This window comes from Monomorium pharaonis, chromosome 2 (genome assembly GCF_013373865.1).
Source record: "Monomorium pharaonis isolate MP-MQ-018 chromosome 2, ASM1337386v2, whole genome shotgun sequence".
NCBI classification, from domain to species: Eukaryota; Metazoa; Arthropoda; class Insecta; order Hymenoptera; family Formicidae; genus Monomorium; species Monomorium pharaonis.
The window spans coordinates 27542229-27562927 of NC_050468.1; the positions used below are offsets into that span (position 1 = coordinate 27542229).

At 38.4% G+C, this 20699-nt stretch overlaps 3 protein-coding genes across 5 annotated transcripts in view; 2 read left to right on the forward strand and 1 right to left on the reverse strand.

The window, feature by feature from the left end:
- The window catches only part of LOC105836735 (guanine nucleotide-releasing factor 2), an 80901-nt gene extending 80477 nt beyond the window's left edge, over window positions 1–424 (reverse strand). Inside the window, exon 1 of the mRNA XM_012680982.3 lies at window positions 294–424. Within this exon, the coding sequence (XP_012536436.1) occupies window positions 294–327 (34 nt within the window). The 5' untranslated portion in view covers window positions 328–424. The remainder of the gene's footprint in view (window positions 1–293) is intronic.
- An 861-nt stretch (window positions 425–1285) lies between these two features.
- On the forward strand, window positions 1286–3818 carry LOC105836909 (leucine-rich repeat-containing protein 57). The gene has a single exon (XM_012681268.3). The coding sequence runs from the start codon at window positions 1324–1326 to the stop codon at window positions 2038–2040; it is 717 nt and encodes a 238-aa protein (XP_012536722.1). The 5' UTR covers window positions 1286–1323; the 3' UTR covers window positions 2041–3818.
- A 2566-nt stretch (window positions 3819–6384) lies between these two features.
- LOC105836899 lies at window positions 6385–20566 on the forward strand. 3 transcript variants are annotated; one of them, XM_012681255.3, is made up of 10 exons: window positions 6385–6897; window positions 8068–8210; window positions 8553–8753; window positions 8873–9064; window positions 9182–9354; window positions 9678–9873; window positions 10006–10247; window positions 10770–10970; window positions 11128–11359; window positions 11545–20566. In XM_012681255.3, exons 2-10 carry the CDS (start codon window positions 8082–8084, stop codon window positions 12454–12456), a joined length of 2478 nt encoding a protein of 825 aa, XP_012536709.1. In that variant the 5' UTR covers window positions 6385–6897; window positions 8068–8081; the 3' UTR covers window positions 12457–20566. The 3 variants fall into 3 exon arrangements, with proteins under 3 accessions (XP_012536709.1, XP_012536706.1, XP_036139200.1); XM_012681252.3 differs by having other exon boundaries at window positions 6401–6897; window positions 11128–11374; XM_036283307.1 differs by lacking the exon at window positions 6385–6897 and adding an exon at window positions 6930–7727 and having other exon boundaries at window positions 11128–11374.
- The last annotated feature ends 133 nt before the right edge of the window (window positions 20567–20699 follow it).

Below are 20699 nucleotides of genomic sequence, written 5' to 3' on the forward strand. Positions count from 1 at the left end.
AAACGTCGAGAGCGCGCGTTACGCGGTCGCGCTTCTTTTTCTTCCCCTCCTCAGTGGTCGGAAAGGATCTCCCGGAGCTCCAACTACGCGAGGAAAAGGTAGAAATGCCTCTCGCGCGGTCTCTCGCACGCTTGTCGCGTACGCGCCCTCTCTCACCGTCTCTCTCGCTCTCGCGATTCTCTCTCTCTCGCCCGTTCTCGCTCTCTCCTTGTCTCGCGCGCGCGCCCGTTCCCTCTCGCTCTCGCTCCTCGCCCTCGCAGTCATCGCCAACAAGCGGGTAGTGGTTATCTTACCTGCGTGCTTCTCCGTCTTCGGCGTGGAGGCCATCGTTACGTCCGGTACGTCGTCCGCCGGTGTGACGTCGGTCTCACTATCTCACCACTTCCGCGCACCGTCGCATCGTGTACCACGCACTGCAGCCTGCCGCGGCGTTTTCAGTCTGTTGTTAACCCGACGCGCATCGCTACATCTTCGTTTGTCGGCCATTTTTCGTGGGGCAGGCGGGCGCGCGGGCGCGCGGGCGCGCGCGCGCTCTCGCGCGCGAACCGCCATCGGCCGGCGGGGACGCGAAGCCTCTGCACCGCCTGCACCTAGCTGCACCTGTCCGCTCCGCCGGCGCGGCGCGCTAGCCGCTAGGATGGCTGACGCCGGACGCGCGCGCTGTCAATCGCGTGACATCTCGTGACTCTCCCCGTTGCCGCCGCTCTCCTCTCCGTGAGAACACGCCGGTGCCGGACCGACGGACGTCGCGACGCGTTTCCGCGTAGCAAGGCGCGCGTACCGAGAACGAGAGACGCGGGCTGCCGCGCGTTGTCGTGACAAAAACAAATCTCGGAGCAGCGACCAGCGACACCCGCGCGCGCGCGTGTGTGTACCGGTACAACGTCGCGCAAAAGTACAGTAGTACAGTCCGCTCGCGTTCCCCTCCCCCCTCCGTCCGCGCGCGAAAGTTTCGCGTCGTCCTGGCGACCGGCGCGTCTCGCGAGACGTTTCAAACTATGCCGGTTCGCAACCCTTTCACTTTTAGCATATATGATTTTATAGGTATTACATAGGTGTCTTTGAAGATAGTACATATATGTATTTAACAAAAAAAAAAGAAACGAAACGCAAAAATTCGTTCGTACGCACCTCGAAACAAAATCCTATAATTCTCACTTGAATTTAAAATAGGTTTCCGAGCGCTACGAGAAGCACGCTGCAATTTTAGAATTCCGCTTTGAAAATTCGTAAGTTAATCTCTTTGACGACGTGATGTATCGTTGATAGGGGAAGAGCAGGATTATCGGCCGCGCGAGGACAACGGATCGCTGACGCGACGACATGGGCAACTCCGCGCTGAAGAGGCACTACGAGAACGCGGAGAAGACCGCCACCCTGAAGCTGTCGCAGTGCAAGCTGGACAAGTTCTCGCGGAAGCTCTACGACCTGGCGCCGACGCTGCGCACCCTGGATTTATCCGAGAACAACTTCGCGACGCTACCGAACGAGATCGGCGACTTTACGCAGCTGAAGCAGCTAAACTTCAGTCAGAATCGACTGACCGCCCTGCCCGGCACCTTGGGCGCGCTTGAGAAGCTCGAGGGCCTGAACTGCGCCGCGAATCAGATCAAATCGATCCCGTCGTCGCTGGCGAACCTGAGCCACCTGAAGCAGGTCAACCTATCCGACAATCAGATCTCCGACTTTCCGCTGGTGTTCTGCGGTCTCCGGCACCTGGACGTCCTGGATTTGTCCAGGAATCGGCTCACGATCGTGCCGGACGCCGCCGCGGGCCTCTACGTGATCGAGCTCAACCTCAATCAGAATCAGATCGCCACCCTCTCCGAGAAGCTGGCGGAGTGCCCGCGACTGAAAACGCTACGACTGGAGGAGAACTGCCTGCAGCTGAGCTCGGTGCCCCTCAAGCTCCTTAAGGACTCGAAGGTCTCGGTGCTGGCGCTCGAGGGAAATCTGTTCGAGATGAAGCAGTTTGCGAACCTGGACGGCTACGACACCTACATGGAACGCTACACGGCGGTCAAGAAGAAGATGTTTTAAACGCTTCCATGTTGAAAAGAATAATGTTCGTGTTATACGTACGAAATTGTTTGGCGGATCTATATTAAAGTTACCAACGTGTCGAGAGAGCAGCGTCGAGAAAAAAACATAGATTTAATTACTCGAGCATTTTTGTGTCGTTGATTGTGAGAACGAACAGCCGGCGTAGAGACATATTTAAGAGAAATTAAGAATGTTTTTACATTTATATAAGATTTACAAGATTCTATACAATTTGGAAATGTTTTCTTTCTGGTATTTACTCGTGGTTGTAAGTCAAATTTTTTAAGAGATAAATCATTGTAGCGTCTCTAACCGCGAGTCAATTTATACTGTTTATAAATTGTAATCTAGGAATAAAAACGTTGATTTCTTTTCCGATAAACGTTTATGACCAAAGTATTAAATCATGATATTTGATTACTGATATTCAAAAGAATAATATATTTAAATTATTATTCTCTATTATTTTATTCTCTTGTTTGATCAAAGTCTGAATATTTGCACCCATAAATATAGCCACTTTAAGATATTTCAATGTACAAAATACTAAAAAAAAATGTTTTGTTTATTATAATAATGTTGGAATAATAATGATCATGGATAATCATATGCGCCGCTATGTACGACATTCAAAGAATTGTACATACTACATGTCACAAAATACGTTTTACCTCAAATAAGAGATTGCTTCATAAAATTAAGATTTAATTGATTTTTAAGTCAATAAAATAAAAATTACCTGTTATGTTGAGGAAATAGAAATTATTTCGGCAAAATGCACAATTTGTGTACTTTAAATACATATTCATTTTGGATGTATTTAAATACTTTTTTTAATGCGATTTTTAAATGCATTTTTGATTTTACGGAATTTTTCAAAATAAGCTGGACGTGGCATTTAAAGTATGATTTAAAGTACGATAAATCGAGATAAAGATTTAATATGCGAAAAAATATGCGCTTTCGAATTTTCACCACATTCCTGCCGAATATTAATTGTAATTCGATAGACTTTGAAACGAAATTAACACTAAAATGAAACTGAAATTAGATTAAAGCAATGCAACGCTTTTGTGCTCATCATACATTGATGAGCACAAAATTTGACACATTGTTTTTTTATAATTTAAATACACAGCCCATATCTTTGATAATTTATATCGAATAACATGGTTACATTTAAAAAGTATTTGAAGAAATATAATAAGTATTTCTTGCATAATAAGATTTTCTTTAATAATTGAATCGCATAATATTACAAATGTTGATTATTAATAATTGTATAACTTTTATACAAATACATTCCGTGTCATATTCACACGAATATAATAAGTTCGTTGAATCTTCTTACGGTCAACTGCGTATTAACCTTCGAGCGAGCTAATGATTGTAAGAATTCTTGAAATTACAAATTGCGCAGGACGAGACATTTATCGATGAAATTGCATTGCACTCGGCATTTTCATATTTATTTGTCCTGAATAATATGTATATTACATTATTTATCTTTAATGGAAAATATGTAATTGCGCTCACACATTTCTTCGTTAAAATATTACAATTTTGCGATATTTTACGTATATTCTACTAATAGCACTCGTAGCATTTTCTTAAATTTAATACAAGTTTAATTAGAATTATTTAAAATTTCTTCTCTTTCCATATTTCTAATTATTTTGAATTTTTAATATATTGTACATTCGCCCCAACTTTTTTGCGTGAAACATTAGAACGGATTATTATAGTAAGATGTTAAAATAAAATAACTTTATTAATTCTGTGTTTAATAATTGCATATTATTTTTCGTTATAAGTTTAGTTAATATAGAATCTTGTGTCATTCATTGTAGATGTGAATTTAATTTAACAGTAGTTCTAGGTTTGTCTGTATAATTTATATGTAACTCTGTATGTGTAATATTTCAAGAATAACAGCCGTAAGGGCAACTTTGTTGCAATATTGGAGAGTATAGTATTACGTAAAGTTCTCATTAAAGAAACTATGTGACATTTTATTAGGGCGAAATTGTATCGAAATTCTTTGATACGCATCCTATACACTTTGTTACTCTTATTTATCGCGCCATTTGAACAAAGATTCATGACGAGCCTTACATAATACGTACAATTACCAAAGCCTTGTTTAAATTGAAATTTTGTTGTCAAAAATAATTTATTCATTGATTAATACCACTTAAAATTTTTTTTCCTCTTAATTTTCTACAGTCTTTTATATCAAAGTATTAGAACACAAGAAGAATCGCAATTTACACGATATGTTTACTCATTTAAATTTGTCAAATTTTATAGGAATTCAATGTTCTTTTCAAATTTAAATGAATGAAATACATTGTATACAAGTTACCAAATATACATTTACCGCACTTAATAGCACACATTTAAACATTTTTCATATTACATATATTTTATATATATAATATATTCATACATATCTAATATATTTATATAATCCATCTATGTTGTAAAAGAAATTTTATGTAATCTTATTTCTCTGTTCAGAGTTACAAAGAAAATAAATTGTGTATTTATTTTTATACCATTTTTTATTTAAAGTCAATTGATGTAATCATCGATTTCTTTAAATTTAAAAATCCAAGTTTTAGATGTGTTAATTTTATTAACGAGTGAAAGATACTTCTTATTTGTAGGAAAATTGAAAGAAAAAATTTAATTTTAAAACTTTAACGTTCAGACTTGTTAAATCGGTACAGTTTGAAATGCTATTTTCATAGATTTATAGTTTTTTAATATTATTATTAGCTGTATTAAAATCAGCATATCTGTACGTATGTCACAAAATTAATTATATTAAAAAAAATAGAATAGTTTTTATTTTAAATAAATTAAAACTATTAAAAGAAAAAAAATATTAAAAAATTTTTAAAAATTAATTATGCTTTAAATGACGTTTAAAACAAAGTTTTATGTTGCAACTTCGCAGGCTCTTTGTTCGTCTCAACATGTGAGTAAAATCGCTATTACTTTATTAGTGAGAGATTTCTGCTTATAAAAAAAAATAAGTGGCTAAATTTTAAAGCATGTTTGATATCCTATCCCCTTTCTCTCCTTAATGAATTTACGAACAAATTTCAACAATAAGATATGAAGGATGTATAATTAGCAGACAAAAAAAAACATAGCTTATAATCTGAAAAATACTATACACATAATAAGTTTTCACCAAAGAAATCGCGCGAGGTTGTTCTAACAGTTCTAACGGCAGGTAACGCGATCACGAACTTGATTACCAAAGTAAGCAAAATATGTTAGCAGTATGCCAGCAGTTTCTGCCAACGGATTCGAGTGGAGTATCGCGGTAGATAGATTGATATCAACTGTATTAACTCGCATTAAGCGGAATCTGCTGGCATAAAACGTGTTTAGGATTACGAGGTCCATTCGATCGACGGCCATCGCTAAACGGCCATCGATACGGGCGAACGAAAGGAAGGTTGCACCGAGGGAAAACTGCATCGAGCAATTTTGCAATTCCGTGATACGGATAAGAGTGTATTGTTATGGCAGACGTACTGCTCGAACGTTTGAGATGTTCACGCGACGGATGGACGACGCAAACGGCGGGAACGATCGTTTCTTAAATAATAATTCCGATCGTTCATATTTGTCGCGCTACCGCGAACGCCCGAGCGACCGAAATATCAATTGTTTATGTTATGTCTGTGCCGCAACAGGAGGCCCAAATGACGACCACCGCCGGCCATTTTGAATCGAAGGCCACGTGCCCAACTGAATAACGTTTCTAACACGAGGTAACTTTAAAAAATTTAAATTATTTTTATTACAATAGATTTTACGCATGTTTTTCATATGTAGTTTATAAAACTTTAATGCTCTCTTTAACTAAAAGAAAATTAATATTGTCAAAAAAAAAGTAAAAAATCAAACAAAAATTGCATATAAAATTTTAATTATTCTGTCTTTTGACTACTTGTTAAATTAGTTATAATATTTCATATTTAGTTTTGAAAAAAATCATGTAAGAAGAACAATCCGTAAGTGTAAATGTAAATGTATTACATTTCAATCGATATGGCAGCATGCTAGCGTGAAAAACAATATACGCGAAAACTGATATTTCGAAACTTAAATGTAAAAAGATGTTTTATTACACACACGCAGTATTACAATGTATTTTCTATTACAATCGCCACAAAATGATAAATTTCAATCTGGCCGCTAATAATAAGCAAGAGCAGAATTAGAACTCAAGAGAAGTAGACATAGACATAGGTGAGGGATGAGTCTCGAAGAAATTTATAAAGCAATCCGGTCCGAAGGGCATCGCCGGGTTCAAGGTACGTCCCTACGCGTTTCGCAGTGTCGTCTCGCGCGGTGGCGCGTTTGATCCGCGTAGTGGCCCAGCAAGTGTTCCCCCGAACATGGCGGACGGTGCTCGTTCGAATTTCCATGGGACACAATGAACGTGCGCCGAGGAACTCGCCGCGGTGATGCCGATAACTGAGGGCGTGTCGTGATCGTGCAGCCGGCCTACGTGGGTGCGCCCGGGGCGTCGTCGTGATCGGCACGGCAGCGCGATACGGGGACAGCGGGGTCCAGGGCCTTTTGCCGCCGACGTCGTCGTGTCGCCGCGAGTGCGCCGAGCGAGCGAGCGAGCGAGCGACCGAGCGAGCGAGCGAGCGACCGAGCGAGCTGAGCCGAGCCGAGTCGATCCGAGCGAGCGTGAGCGAGTGGACCGTGGCGGGGTCCCCTCCCCATGGTCGTGTTTGTTGGATGTGTCTGACCGGAGTCGCGGAGGATGATGATGAGGCCCGCACGTAGCAGCGCGTGATTCCACGGCCGAGACGCTGAGAGGTACGAGAGGTGCCCGTACACCCGACATCCGTACCCGTGTACCGACTCGGAGCCGCGCGGCGCCGACGCCGGCCGCTCCGGGGTTTATTTACGACGCCGCGGCGTCTCCGGAGGCATCGCCACGCGTCTCCCCGACGACCCCCCTCCCGCCCCTCCCTCCACCCCCGGGTCCCTGCCAGAAGCCGATCGGGCCTCCGGGGGGTTGACGATCTTTCTGCTTCTCTCTTTCTCTTTCTTTCGTTCTTGCTTCTCTTTTCTCTTTTTCCCCTCCCTCCTTCTTTCTCCCTGTTCCTATCCGTCCTCCGCGTCGTCCTCGTCGGATTGATCGACCCTGACGCGGCGGGATCGCTCGCGCGAAGAAGCACGGGGTTCGCCGGGGGACGCGGTGGACGCCGCTAGCATCCCCGTGAACGCTCCACCGCGCGAAACCGACCTCCCGAACGGCGTCGCGGCGCTCTCTTTTTCAGCGGCGACAGTGAGTGCGCCGGACTGTTTTCTTTAATGATATGCCGATCATATGGTCGCGCGACCGCGTTCCCGTGCACCGAATTGTGTAACGTTACATGCTTCGTCGTGGCAGGTGGCATGGCGAGTCGCGTTTTATCTCGCACCTTCGGACGTGCGTGGCACGTTGGTTAGCTCGGACGCTTCCTGAGCCGCCCGAGCGTCGTCGTTGTCCGGTCGTCGTCGGTAGCGAGCCGAGTCGCGTGTTCGTTCCCGTTATTTCGAGGATCTTCCGCTCGCGAACCTACACAAATATTCGCGATAATCCGCCTATTCTTGCACGATTCTAACGAATATTTATTAAACATTTTAGCCGAACGTTATAGGTTAGTATATAATGATCGGGAACTAAGAATACGTTTTCTTTCTCCCTTTTTCGGAAGCGTGATAGAAAAAGAAGAATAATTTTTTATCCTGTCGTATAATCAATTTCTCGGGACATTTGACAAGATAAAGAAGTAAAGTTGTGATAAGTTTAATTATGATTTTTCGTGTACGCTGTTACATTTATGTCATCAAAAATCTTTAAACCATAATAGAGGTTAAAGATACATTCTAGAGATTTATAAGATATGCTGCTTCCTTATTGTTGCAACTCGATCAAATTTGCCTTAATTTTTTAGTACTATATACTTGATTAGTACAGCTATATCGTTTGTGATTTAGAAACAGGGTAGAAAATGTCAGAGCCTGAGGAAAGTCTGGCAGCGCCCGATAGTACTACAAGGGAACAGCGGGTTGGCTTCGCTCATGGAGATGATGTTCTTCAACACAGAGATGGGAAATATTATCTTGGTACAGTTGTTGAGGTATGAACAAACCTATATTTCTTTTTAACAATACTTAACGCTTAGTACATACCTTAATACTCGCTTGTATAATATATATTTGTGTTTCTGTTTAAATATCTTATTGGTTATAATATTTATGTATATACAATTTTCTTCGTTAAATACACAACTATATACTTGTACAAATACTTTCTAAAGATGTAAAGTATATGTAATAGTCCCTTGATACTTTTCATATACTTGTAACAGTATATAAAATTAAAATTAATTGCAAATATAGAACATATAGTAAAGTCCAAAAAATAGAAATGTGTTAATAATGATGATTCAATGATATTGATATTGAAATTTTTTACATAGGTGGACTTGGCAAGGGAAAGATGTCTTGTCAAATTTTTGGACAATACATCTTCCTGGTCATCGTTTAAAGAGCTGACAAAATTGGCTCTGCCAGACTCGGATGTTATGTGTGTTCTTTGTAAGAAATCTCAGCCTAAGACTGACAATGACATTATTATTTGCGACAAATGTGGCCGTGGTTATCATCAGATGTGTCATCAGGTATGCAACAGAAACCTATTTCATGTTTGAGAAAGTTAAGTAGGATTACTAATTAAAAATTGACAGAGATCTAATGGATGAAATATGATTTAATAAATAAAGAGTGTATGCATTTGCAGCCTGAAATATTAAAACCAGAGCCAGGTAAAGATGTTCACTGGATATGTAAAAGGTGCACAGATAGCCATCCACGCACGCGTGAATCTTGCGAGCCAAAAAATTCCATGGTTAAGGCAAGCATCAGAAAAGTATGCAGCGGTAGGGACCAACCTCAACCACCACCAGATGACATGACAAAATTGCCATATGATGTAAGATTTAAATACAAAAATTCATTATTTAATATAAATAAGCGAATGTGTTTTGTGAATTACGAAAATAACTGCACATATAACGTAAAATATTTTTATTTTAACATATAATTTCAGCCTGATATGCTAAGTTGGGATAATCATCACAGAGTAAACGCTGAACAAATTTATTGTTACTGTGGACTTAATGGTGAATGGTATGCACAGATGTTACAATGCGGTCGTTGTAAACAATGGTTTCATGAAAAGTGCATCAGGTGCTTAACTTATCCCTTGTACAGTGGTGATAGGTAAGTTCAAGCATATATACAAATAGTAAAGATTCAATTAAATTTTATTTAAATATGGATTTAAATAATTGGACAAAGTTGTTCTTATTGCAATATGAATTCTTGAATCCACACTGGTTATCTCACACTTTTTCACTCGTAATCTTTAATTTTTTAATGAATTTTTTATAAAATTGTGGAATGAAGAAATTTTCAAAATTTCTCACCTATGAATCAATTGCTTGTATATATAAAACAGTCCTTTCTTAATTAAGTTTTTTTCATATATTATATATATATGAAAATATTAATTTTTTTTTTATAAATATTAATATTTTTTTCAGATTTTATGTATTTGTTTGTTCGATGTGCAATCATGGGAAAGAATTTGTTCGGCGTTTAGAAATGAAGTGGGTGGATCTTGTGCACCTGATGTTGTACAATCTGACTGTTTATAACGCTAAAAAGTATTACGATTTGGACACTGTTATTATACCTTACGCAAATGACAACTGGTTAACTTTACAGCTTCCACCACGGGTAGGAGTCTTCAACATGGAATATAATCTATGAGATAAATTAATTTTAATTTACATAATATTTTAATTATACATAATAGTTTAATAATTATAATTTGATAATATTTACGTGATATTACGTGTATACTTTTAGATTAGAGATGTTAGTGCCGAAGTACGCAGGGAAACAATATTGTCAGTATTGACAAATAATAGAAACAGATTCAAGTGCGGTAAAGAGATAAAGAAACGCACTACAATATGGGGCCTCCGTGTCAGACTGCCACCACCTTCTCCATTTATCAATTTTCCAATGTCTGGTGAGATAGATGATTCTGTATTACGTAGATGTTGGGCTGGTAATAAAAGACTGCAATATCTTCCTCCACCAACAGGGTTTGTACAATATGCATTTTTTAGATTGGGAGACATTAGTACCTATACGGAGAAAGTTTTCTTTTAAAATTTACTCTCAAAATCATGGTAATTGTAAAATAATATAGATTTCGAAGAGTTTTATTATGATTTTAGTTGAAACTGAATTTTACTAAAATATAGTAAAATTCTTGGAAGTCCATGTTACCGAGTGACTATTATGATTTGAATTAAATTTTAATAAAAACTTCTCATGTGTAGAGATGTATTGTACTTTGAGACACCATTTTTTTTTATCAAAAACGAGATGTTAGCAATTCTATGTCGTTTTAATTATTTGATTCTACTTTTTATTTTTAAATAATTCACGTATTTGTTACTTTACGCATTGTTAATTTTCTATTTATGCAATCGCTAAAAAAAGATAGTATGTCCCAGGGTACATGTTCTTAAGTACTATAATTTTCTTTATAAACAAAATCAATTAATTTTCAGCATATATATGCTAATGCTTGTATAATATGTAAAACTTAATTATTTTAGTCCGGTGAGTTTGCCAGAAAGTACAAAACAATTGATTGCATTAAAGCAAAAAGCAGCAGAAGATGTAGAAATTCCCGTGAGTCCTACACATCTGATAATGCGAGGTACACTTTATCAAAATTCAGAAGCAGAGCAAAGTTCGTGTCCAAGTCCGCCTCCACTAACAGAATCCAGTCAATCAATAGAATCTTTAAGAGACAGGTATATTATTTTTTTATCCATTTACTTTAGATTTATTAAATTACCTTCTTGAAAATAATATATATTTCACTACTTTTATTGTATCTATTTTTATATATGCATTTGTAATATACGTACGTACATTTATACAAAATATAATATTAAATTATTTTTGTAGATATTGCAATATAGGCGGCGGTTTTGTAAAAAAATCATTCCCATTTCCTAAGTTGAGTGTACAAAGGAGAATTCGTCGTCTACTAGCATTAGGCAATTCACGAAAAAGAATGCTACGTAAACAGAAAAAGAGAGAGAAAACATGCGGCGAAAGTACCAAGGAAGCATTACTAGAAGATCGAGAAGCAAGATATAGAAAAGCAAGGATATTATTAAAGAACGCCATTGCCAAGGTAAAAGAGAGGAAGGTAAGATTCACGTATACAAATGCGTGAAATAAAAATAATACGATAGTCATTCAACTTTATTATCAGCTTTCGGATAAAGTATGTGATTGGCTATCTTATTATATTTTTCACTATGTGAAATGCCTGGTATACAGAAATAATCAATAACGTTATTTTTTCCGTTAATGCAGAGTAAACCACAGAGCTCGGAAGCATCCGATTTACCTCCAACACCTCCAACTTCCGTTTCTGGACCGCCAACACCACCAGCTACAACATCAGGTATATCCGAGTTATCTGTGCCTAGTTCCATGGATCTGATGCCTCTGCCACCTTCGACGCCCGCGGACACGAGCGGGGATGAGACTAGTTCGAGAGGAACTCTCGACTCCTTTATTCCGCCGCCTAAAGATTTCGAAGGAAAGAATAATCCATTCAGTGATTTGGTGGGCACACCTTGTAGCCTTAATCAAGCAAACTCAAGTACGCCGTTACCTTACAACCAGTGTCCTATCACTTTGCCTCTGCCATTGACGCCCGTGATCTCGCAACCGCCGGTAGTACGTCCAACCAAGAGGCAATTATCAGAGAAGGATATTATCGTTGACAGAAACGGGCAAGTGAAACGTAGAAGACAACATAGACGAGGACGTCCACCCGTCCAACAGCAACAATATCAGCAGACCGCCAGTAAGACGGCGGCAATTCTACCGGCACGTAATAACGAAGTTAAAAGTGAATTTGCCAGGAATTTAAGAAGTTCATTTAATGGTGCCTCGAGCAGTGCGAGTAGTCAAATTGGGAATTGTGTGGATTATGCCTTAAACGGTAGGAGGTTGAGACAACGACAAAGTAATGATAAATTACTCCCTCCCCCCGATCCGCAACCGCAGAGAAAGAGCATGTCTTCATCCCCAAAGTGTTCGCCTGTGAAGCAAAGTGCGCCTGACATATCTCTGGATGATTTGAAATCATCGGTGAATATTTACTTCGGTGCAGCTAATAGGATAGCTGCTGGTGAAAAGTTTGCCATCAAAGCGAAGAGGATAGGGCCAAACGGTCAGATACAGTACCTCATCGAATGGGAGGGACTCAATACTTAACGGTAAATAATCCGCTTACTACGAATACATTGCAATCGTACACAAATTTTAAGTTGAGATCGCAAGCGCAAGATGGCGATCATCTATATCGACATCTTAAAATCAATTCTCTCGATTTGCTTCTACAGCAAAATAATTGTGATCGATTGTTTTGCGTTATATGCACTGCCACTTGTTACGTACATTTCATTAAAATGTATGTATTTATCTGCGTAGAATATGTGAATGTTCTTGTAAACGTATGTTCTCAATTTTCATTGATCTATCAATTGTACGAGAGATTTTTGTTATGCTCAATAAAGATTATTGTTAGACAATGAATTCGTCGTCGCATTTAAAATAAAATTTATTCATCGAATAGTGTATTAATTCGTATTAATGGATCAAATAATGTTACAAGATAATTTTTTAATGTTTATTTATATGACCAAAGTCAAGTATACGATCTATGTTGATGCTTGACATATACACACTTCATTGTTCACATACATACATCTAATATTGAAACGAATATACACACCAAAATGCTTGTTTGAAAAAAAAACGTTTGCAAGAACAATCGGATGTATTGCTTGTCAACTGTAAATAGTGTAGCATAGTAGATTTGCGGAAGTATCGACGATGTAAGTCACGTAGAGAATGTTCCGTGTGATTTACATTCGCTACAGAAAGATTGGCAAATCGTCTTCTCCAAATATAAAGGTCGAACCCCCCTATGAGTATGACAACAAAAAAGTGATTTGGAACCAGACACTTGTTCCTCTTACTTGTACTAACGTACTAGCGAATGTTAGTGGTTAGTAGTGAAGAGTAAAACAAAGCAGACATTCTGCAAAGGTTATTTTTTAATACATTTGTAGAGATAATCATCGCCTTTTGTAACTTCATTGTCTTGAATTACATTTTAATTTTATCTTTCTGACAATACAATGCAAATCAAAATTTTTCTAAAAAAGATTAACTCACCCTAATTTTTACACTCGTGAATCAGTTTACACGCATATTGCGAATGCACAAAAGAAATGCAATGTTGCAATATTTTTCATATAGATCAGACTTAAATCAATGTACTTTAAGACGATGAAGGTACAGATTTAGCATTGCTCATTATTATACAAGACTAAGAGAAAACGGCACACCTGTTTCATACCATTTGAAATTAAATGAACGGCGCACTGAATACGTAAGTAATTGGCCAAGTTATCTGTGCAAAGTAATCTACCGTAAATATGAAAACTCTACTGAAAACTGTGTTATCAAACACAGCTCATATGTGAGCTCATTATTAGCTGTGCACTCTGTAAAAACCTTTATTTATTAAACAACTAGAAATTAAATTACAATTGTACATAAATAGATTGGTATCTAAACTGTTACATAACACAGTTAGATATGGTAGTTGATAAATGTAACAGTGTCGTGAATTATCTTACAATAATTTTTGATACAAATTATTTTATACAACTCTGGATCCTGCTGGGATTATTATGTAAGAGCATTTTGTACCTCATACTGCACAGAATCTATGGTCATAACTTACTAATCAGAAAATATAAGCAACTATAAGCGATTTAATGTAGACATTGCAGTAGTATCCATCATTAGTCTCAAATCAAAAAGAGCTTATTAGAAAAGTGAATTTTTAAGCATTTCGTTCTCGGTTTATGATAAATTATAGAAATTCAATTTTACAATGAAACTTTGTTTTGTTTTACACATTCATGACGTGTTGCTAATAGGAAATTAACATAATGTACAAATGTTTATTTCTTATTTTCTGATTTTTTTAAACGATCAAATGAAAATTATGCCGGAAATAGAAGTTTTAATTATGATCAGTTTCAGATTTTTTATGCATAATAATAATGTTTGAAAAATGCATTCAGACTTTTAAATTAATTTTTATTAAATTTTAGTTTTCAATGAATAAATGTCATCTTAGATAATTTTATTTCGAAGAGTTTTTCAATAGGCTGAAATAACGAATCTAAAAAAAAAAACTCATGCAAATCAACATTTAAAATTTAAGCATTTATCTCCGCTATTTATTTAAACGTTTTAAATATCCTACACAATGGCACTTTTGTATTTCGGGTTTTTTTCTTTTTGGAAGAGGCTCAAGCAATCTGAGGCCACTGTGGTATGAAATGAGAGATTTTTCACAAATTATTTTTATTATAGTCGTAATATTTTTAATGAGTCAAAATGAAAGTGTGTCCAAAACTTCGAATCTTCCTTTCATCAATTTTTATACAAATAATTTTTGTAAAACATATACAATAGACTTCTTTCATGTATTTCGGTAAAAAATTACGTTTTATATAAATATTTCTCACATCTCTCTTACGTAATGCATTGTTTTATGATATTAACAAGTTTTTATTCGATATTTAACAAGTTTTTAATCGACAGATCACATAATGTATAATATAATAAATGATTATACATATTATATAATCGTAAATTTTTTTTATGTAATTCTAACAATTTCAAGAACATCTTTTTCGATTCATACCACAGCACACTCTATTGATATCTCTTTTAGAGTGATATGTAGATAATATTGGACGAAGACAAGAAATGTACACTGCCAAATTTCTAAGTTATATTTAATAAATGATGTCGGATATCTTTGCGCTATGATATATAATGGCGTTTAATTAAATGAAATTGCGATTTACACTTCGTCGCGCGTTATTTCACACGCGAATTTCGCAGAAAAATGTATCGCTAAAACTCACGACGAAATTTCAACGAAACCGTTTCATAATGTGCATGCATCCAAGTCTTATGAAAGTGAAATAGAGCGTAAACTTTAGCGTTTCTTATATTTAATGTAAGAGGTGGCGTAAAGGGAGAAGCAAAAACTCTCAAACTTTTTATCAAATTATGTGTAAGAAATTGAAGAACCATATATCTGATACATATTTTCTACAGCATGCGATCTCCAATTGCACGATAACGTAAGGCCCGAATTTAAAACATAAAACATCAAAAGAGACATAAACGTAGAATTGTCGAACCTTATCTGTCGAGTTGAAACGAATTGTAAAGACTGCAGAAATAGACCGTAGGATTATAGAAACGTGTACGCCACTGCACTCTGTGACCCTGACCTGGAATTTATTGATACCTTGGTTTCCTTAGATGTATACATATCAAAGAAGTAAGTTGCATTAAGGCGGTAACTAATTATATATGTGAGGATATAATCTGAATATACCCACGAAGACACTAATGCCTTCTCATTCCAAGTTGCGCGTAGTTGTACCGAATTATATTAGTGTTTTCCATTACTATGTGATAAAAAAATGTATATAAAAATACATATAAAATATGTCCTGATTTATAAAATATGTTTTCAAAATATATCGATATATATATAAATATGTTACATATACTTTCTTTTTCTTCACAACATAATATATGAATATAAAAAAAAGAATTTTAAATGTTTCAACACGCAACACAAATTTAAATGATTAAGCATTTTTTGTCCTCGTGTGTACATTTATCGATAAACCTGAAACGATAAAGTATTATTATTTTAATTTAATTTTACTTATAGTATTTATTAATTCAAAAAATGTATTAATTTATCAGGTCAAATTTAACAGAGTGTTATAGCGAAAAGCAAGTACTTCGAGCGTTTCTTTCTCTAACTTATTTAAACGAAAGATCCTTGATTTATGTTCAACGTTTTCCCCGTTGTTTTGCACTTTTAGATTTGTCCTCGAAAGAATATAACCACGTGATATAACTATGTAAGGTTTTGTATCTATTATATGAGACTGTTCCCCTTTCTCAAAACGAACGTGAGTAGCGTTTTGCGAGTTTTAGATTCTCCCGTGCCCATCTCCGCCGACGATACGTTGCCGTTTCTTTCCTTTTACGTATGCTTAAGTAGGATAAACGAGGGACACTGCGTCGTACCGATGCGTTGTATACCATTAACGATTTAAGGCGATCGACCATGCGTTCAGATACCGAGGAGCGTCATCTTCGCGACTTTGCAGCGACTTTTTGTACGAGATGTTTATACATATGATTTCTAACGTGTCTAAGGGCGAATGATTTTTCGCGATCGCCGAAGCCCAGCCGTTTGGACTTCTAACGCGCGTAGAAATCGGAAAGAATGCGGAAAGGAGAACCGTTAAAGTTGACACGCCGCGTGTAAGTTTCGTGCCGGCTCGCACGGATTCTAATCGCCGCGGTGAATCGTCGCGGTCCGCCGGAGACCCGAGGGAGGATGTTGTCTAGTTAATTATCGCTATCGCGAAATGAAGTCCACGTTCGTATCCGTGCGTGTCAAATCGGCGCGCCCGTGCACGTCTAATCGGAACGGAACGTGCGCCGCGCGACGAGGGAGACTGTAAGAAGGTGAAAAAAGTTATACTGCCAGTATATCGTGTGTACATATTATATATGACTCCCACATCATCCCTGAATCGCCCGCCCTCCTCTTTTTTAACGTATAGATATCCTTACAGATACACACCCAGCGTAGCGCATATAGTTGATACGTTATATTACCGTTTGTATGGCGATTACAGAGCGTGTGCGATAACGAGCTCGGGGGAAGCTCGGCGTGTGTTACTTTCAGAGCGGATCCCACCGTCGCCGCTCCTCGGCGGCGCGGCGTGTTCTTAAGTGTTCTTCGTTATGAGGTTTCAATCGCGAGACGTGCGGAAATTTACGATATCTTGGATGTACTCGCGACGCGTCTTCGACTGCGAGGGGAACCAGAGTTCCTCAATTAAGAGCTTGGACACCAATTAGACAAAGAGTGCTTCTTTAAGGAGGCTCCTGTCGTAACTTGAATTTTATAAAATGTGGTATTGTAATCTTAATTTTTTATCTTCATATTTTATCTTTAGGCATCTTCTATGAACGTGACTAGGCCATTTGCGTTAGGATTAATTTTTATTACTTTTACAAGTATAACAAAATGGCGACTATTACGGATACTTTAACGTCTCTGGAGAGTATTTGTATGGTTGTTAATTTAAAAAATTGTGCATAATTGTTATAATTATGGCAATAAGGTCAGAGAAATTACGAGAAAGGTCACGTCATAGTCATTTTTGTATTAAAAATTTATAACTTTGAAACAAAAATTAAGGAAACATACTTTCTTACTTTAAAATTGAACTACAAAAAAGAAATAATACAAGTGTTAAAAAGTTGAATTACATAAGTATTAAAAAACATCATTTTTAAGTTGCTGAATAATAACTTAACTTTTTGATGGTGTCGAAAGATCTCTTACGTGAAGAACTCTAAGGACAACCGTAAACTCGAGCGTTTCCGGAGTTATTTTATTCGTACAATCCGGAGATTCGTGTGATAATCAATTCTGATTTGGTCCTTGGAGGTGGAGTCTTCGGTCTCTAGCCAAAACAAAAATCCTCGGAGAAAGAAAAGTGAGCGAAAACGCTTTAGTCAATGCATTAAATTAGCTGTTATTTGTAAAAATTTAGAGTATTCTACGTTGTTGAATGAACATTCTCCGATCGGTCGGGCTGTCCAGCAGTTGTACGTGAAATCGCGGCCACGTTTGGAAATTGCTTCGTATTACGCGTTTATCGCGTTGTGAATTATCTCGTCGCTATAACGTCGACTAAATTCAGAAGGAGCGAGATCAAGTCAAGTTGTCGATTGTACGCGATCACGATGCATAATGTTATTCATTTCAGAATTACAACGTTATTTTACGTCGTTTGCGGGAACCAACAGCGTCTGAACGATCTGTATGCACAATATGATTAATATCGATTGATTTTCTTTCGAATATTTTATAAGACACGCTAATTCGAGTGTTGGTCGCCCGATTACGGAATACGGAATGCGTGATTCGTACCGGGAGGCGGCCCACTTATTTTTGCCAAAAGTATTGTATTTATGGAGTCGGTCGTTTTTTTTTGTTCGCCTGTAATATTATACTCTATTGAGAGAAAAGAAAAAAACGCGCCGATCGTTTCTGACGGTAAGATTATTAGTTTGATGTAAGTAATGTAAGCGTGCAACACGCGTCACAAAAGTTTTCGTACCAGCAACGTGTTCGTAATGAATTCTATATCTTTATAGATAAATCTAGTTTCGACAATATTGTAATGTAAGAGCCATTTTCACGGGGGTACTGATGATTTCGCGATTTCGATATGATTCTCACAACGAAAGACCCGATCGACAGCGTTTACGTGCCAACGGCATCGATAGTCCCTCGAGGGAAAGGAAAATAGGAAAGAGGAAAATAGGAAGGAAAAAGAAGAGAGAACTCACCGCTCGCAGTCCAAATTTTGTAGGGATTATTTTAGGTAATAAGAGTCTCGACGCGCGCGATTTTGCAGCTAGTAAATAAATTCCGAAAGCCGGCCTCCCCCGCCGAGAGGCGAAACGGATCGCCAAGCCGAGATCGATTTCTGTAATCTTCTGTGCGGAGAGAGACTGCGACTGTAAAAACGCGCATGGAAAAGCGAGCGTGGGAGGAGCGTGTAATATTGCACTCCGAATGCAAATGCATTTAATTTGCTAATGTGTGGTACATGCGTATGTGTGTGTATGTATGTGTACACTTATGTACGTGCACGATATATAAATTCTAGAGAGTGAGAATGAGAAAGAGCGAGAGCGCAAGCGAGCGCGCGCGCGTGCGTTGGATGATATTTCGAAATTAATAATTTGTCATAGAGGCGAGACGACGCGGAAACAAAGTGAGATAAATGCGTCTGTCCCCGATCTCTCCCCGATAGTATTCGTGACTGGGAGGATGGAGAAGCTTCGCGTCACCGTTTGCGATCTCTCGGTTTCTTCCTTCCTTTTTGCCTTATTTTTCCGTTTCGCGCGCGCGCGCGTCGCTCAGATCGGGCGCAACAGGCAGACCCCGAGTTTCGGCCGTTTCGCCCAAAATTGTTGTGTGATAGAACCAACTTATCTCCGCAGATCTCCGAACGTTACGTTTTCTGCGTATATTTCCAATTTTTAATGTTAATTCAGTAGTGGACTCTCTGTATATACACCGCCTGCGCTGCGAACATTGCGATTGTTGCTCTGGCCGACATTCTTTCTGCAGCCATTCCCCGGTCATTCGATGGTCCACGTCAGAATCCTCGTGGACCAGGTGTTTCCAAACCAATAAGAGTTCTAACGCGACTGAAAAAAAATTTATCATCATTCTCTGCATTGTACATACAGCCATCGCTCGGTCCGTTCGGAGGTCGGTTTCCTCGAGATAAACTGCCAGACCGTTCGAGGAATTTATTTTCGTACGGGAATAAGAGACAATCGTTCGTCGACTTTAAGTTAAAGCAAGAGGCTTCCCTGCGAGAATCTTTCGTGCGACACACGCATGTCTTCGCGATTCTGTTATGATTTCGATAGGTGGACGTCGCGACGAGAGGGAAACGGAAAGGATTTGGCCAGAGCATTTTTATGTTTATAGTATATATACGAATATGTATACAGAATGCTCCGGAGTTATCGCCGTTCGATCGATCTATGCGATTCTCTCGTACAATGTTGATTACGCGACAAAGTAAGAATAATCTTTGAAATTAATTTATATTGTTCGTTATTGTGTTTTGTCATGATTTCGCTTCTAAGTTGCTGGAGAGAATCCATTGATGCGCGAGCGTAACAGTGACAGTTTCGGGGACGCACTCGTACACATGCATATAAATAGTTTTACTTAAGATTATCTTAACGAGCTACAGTTCTGTCCTCTTTTTTTTTGTTTATTTCGACGTCGACAGCTCGTATGCCGTTACCCGTCGTTGCCGCGCCAAGCCGCGGACTTCGCGCGTCAATTTTTTTATCACACATGGCACGACGGCGCTCGCCTGTTGGGGAAAACCATGCTCTCCGGTAGTTCATTGTTGTTTTTACTCAGCTTGTGTAAAGAGACTGATAACCATAAACTCCTTCACATGTTTCATTTTCATACTTCATCCGTTTTCATTGAGTGGCGCGCATGCGGAGACCCACGTACAAAAGGGAGGGTTTTAAAACGAGAAGAAAGGGACGAGGTCGATCATCGGGATCGGCGGCGATCGATGATCATCGGACTCGCTGTTGTAAAGAGAGAATAATAAATGATACGTGTAGACTTAACAACGGCAACGTCTTGCCTTCCGTTACCCAAATATCTCCTTATGTATATTAATACCGACGTAAAATCTTTAATCACATAATCGTACGTGCCATATGAGCGCTATGAATCGTTTCTGAAATGCAGAGCAACCGAT

Excerpts from the sequence above, each read along its gene's own strand:
- LOC105836909 (XM_012681268.3), top strand. The coding sequence starts at position 1,324 with ATGGGCAACTCCGCGCTGAAGAGGCACTACGAGAACGCGGAGAAGACC.
- LOC105836899 (XM_012681252.3), top strand. The coding sequence starts at position 8,082 with ATGTCAGAGCCTGAGGAAAGTCTGGCAGCGCCCGATAGTACTACAAGG. Across the intron at positions 9,355-9,677 it reads CCCTTGTACAGTGGTGATAG|ATTTTATGTATTTGTTTGTT; the intron begins GTAAGTTCAAGC and ends TATTTTTTTCAG. Across the intron at positions 9,874-10,005 it reads CTTTACAGCTTCCACCACGG|ATTAGAGATGTTAGTGCCGA; the intron begins GTAGGAGTCTTC and ends GTATACTTTTAG.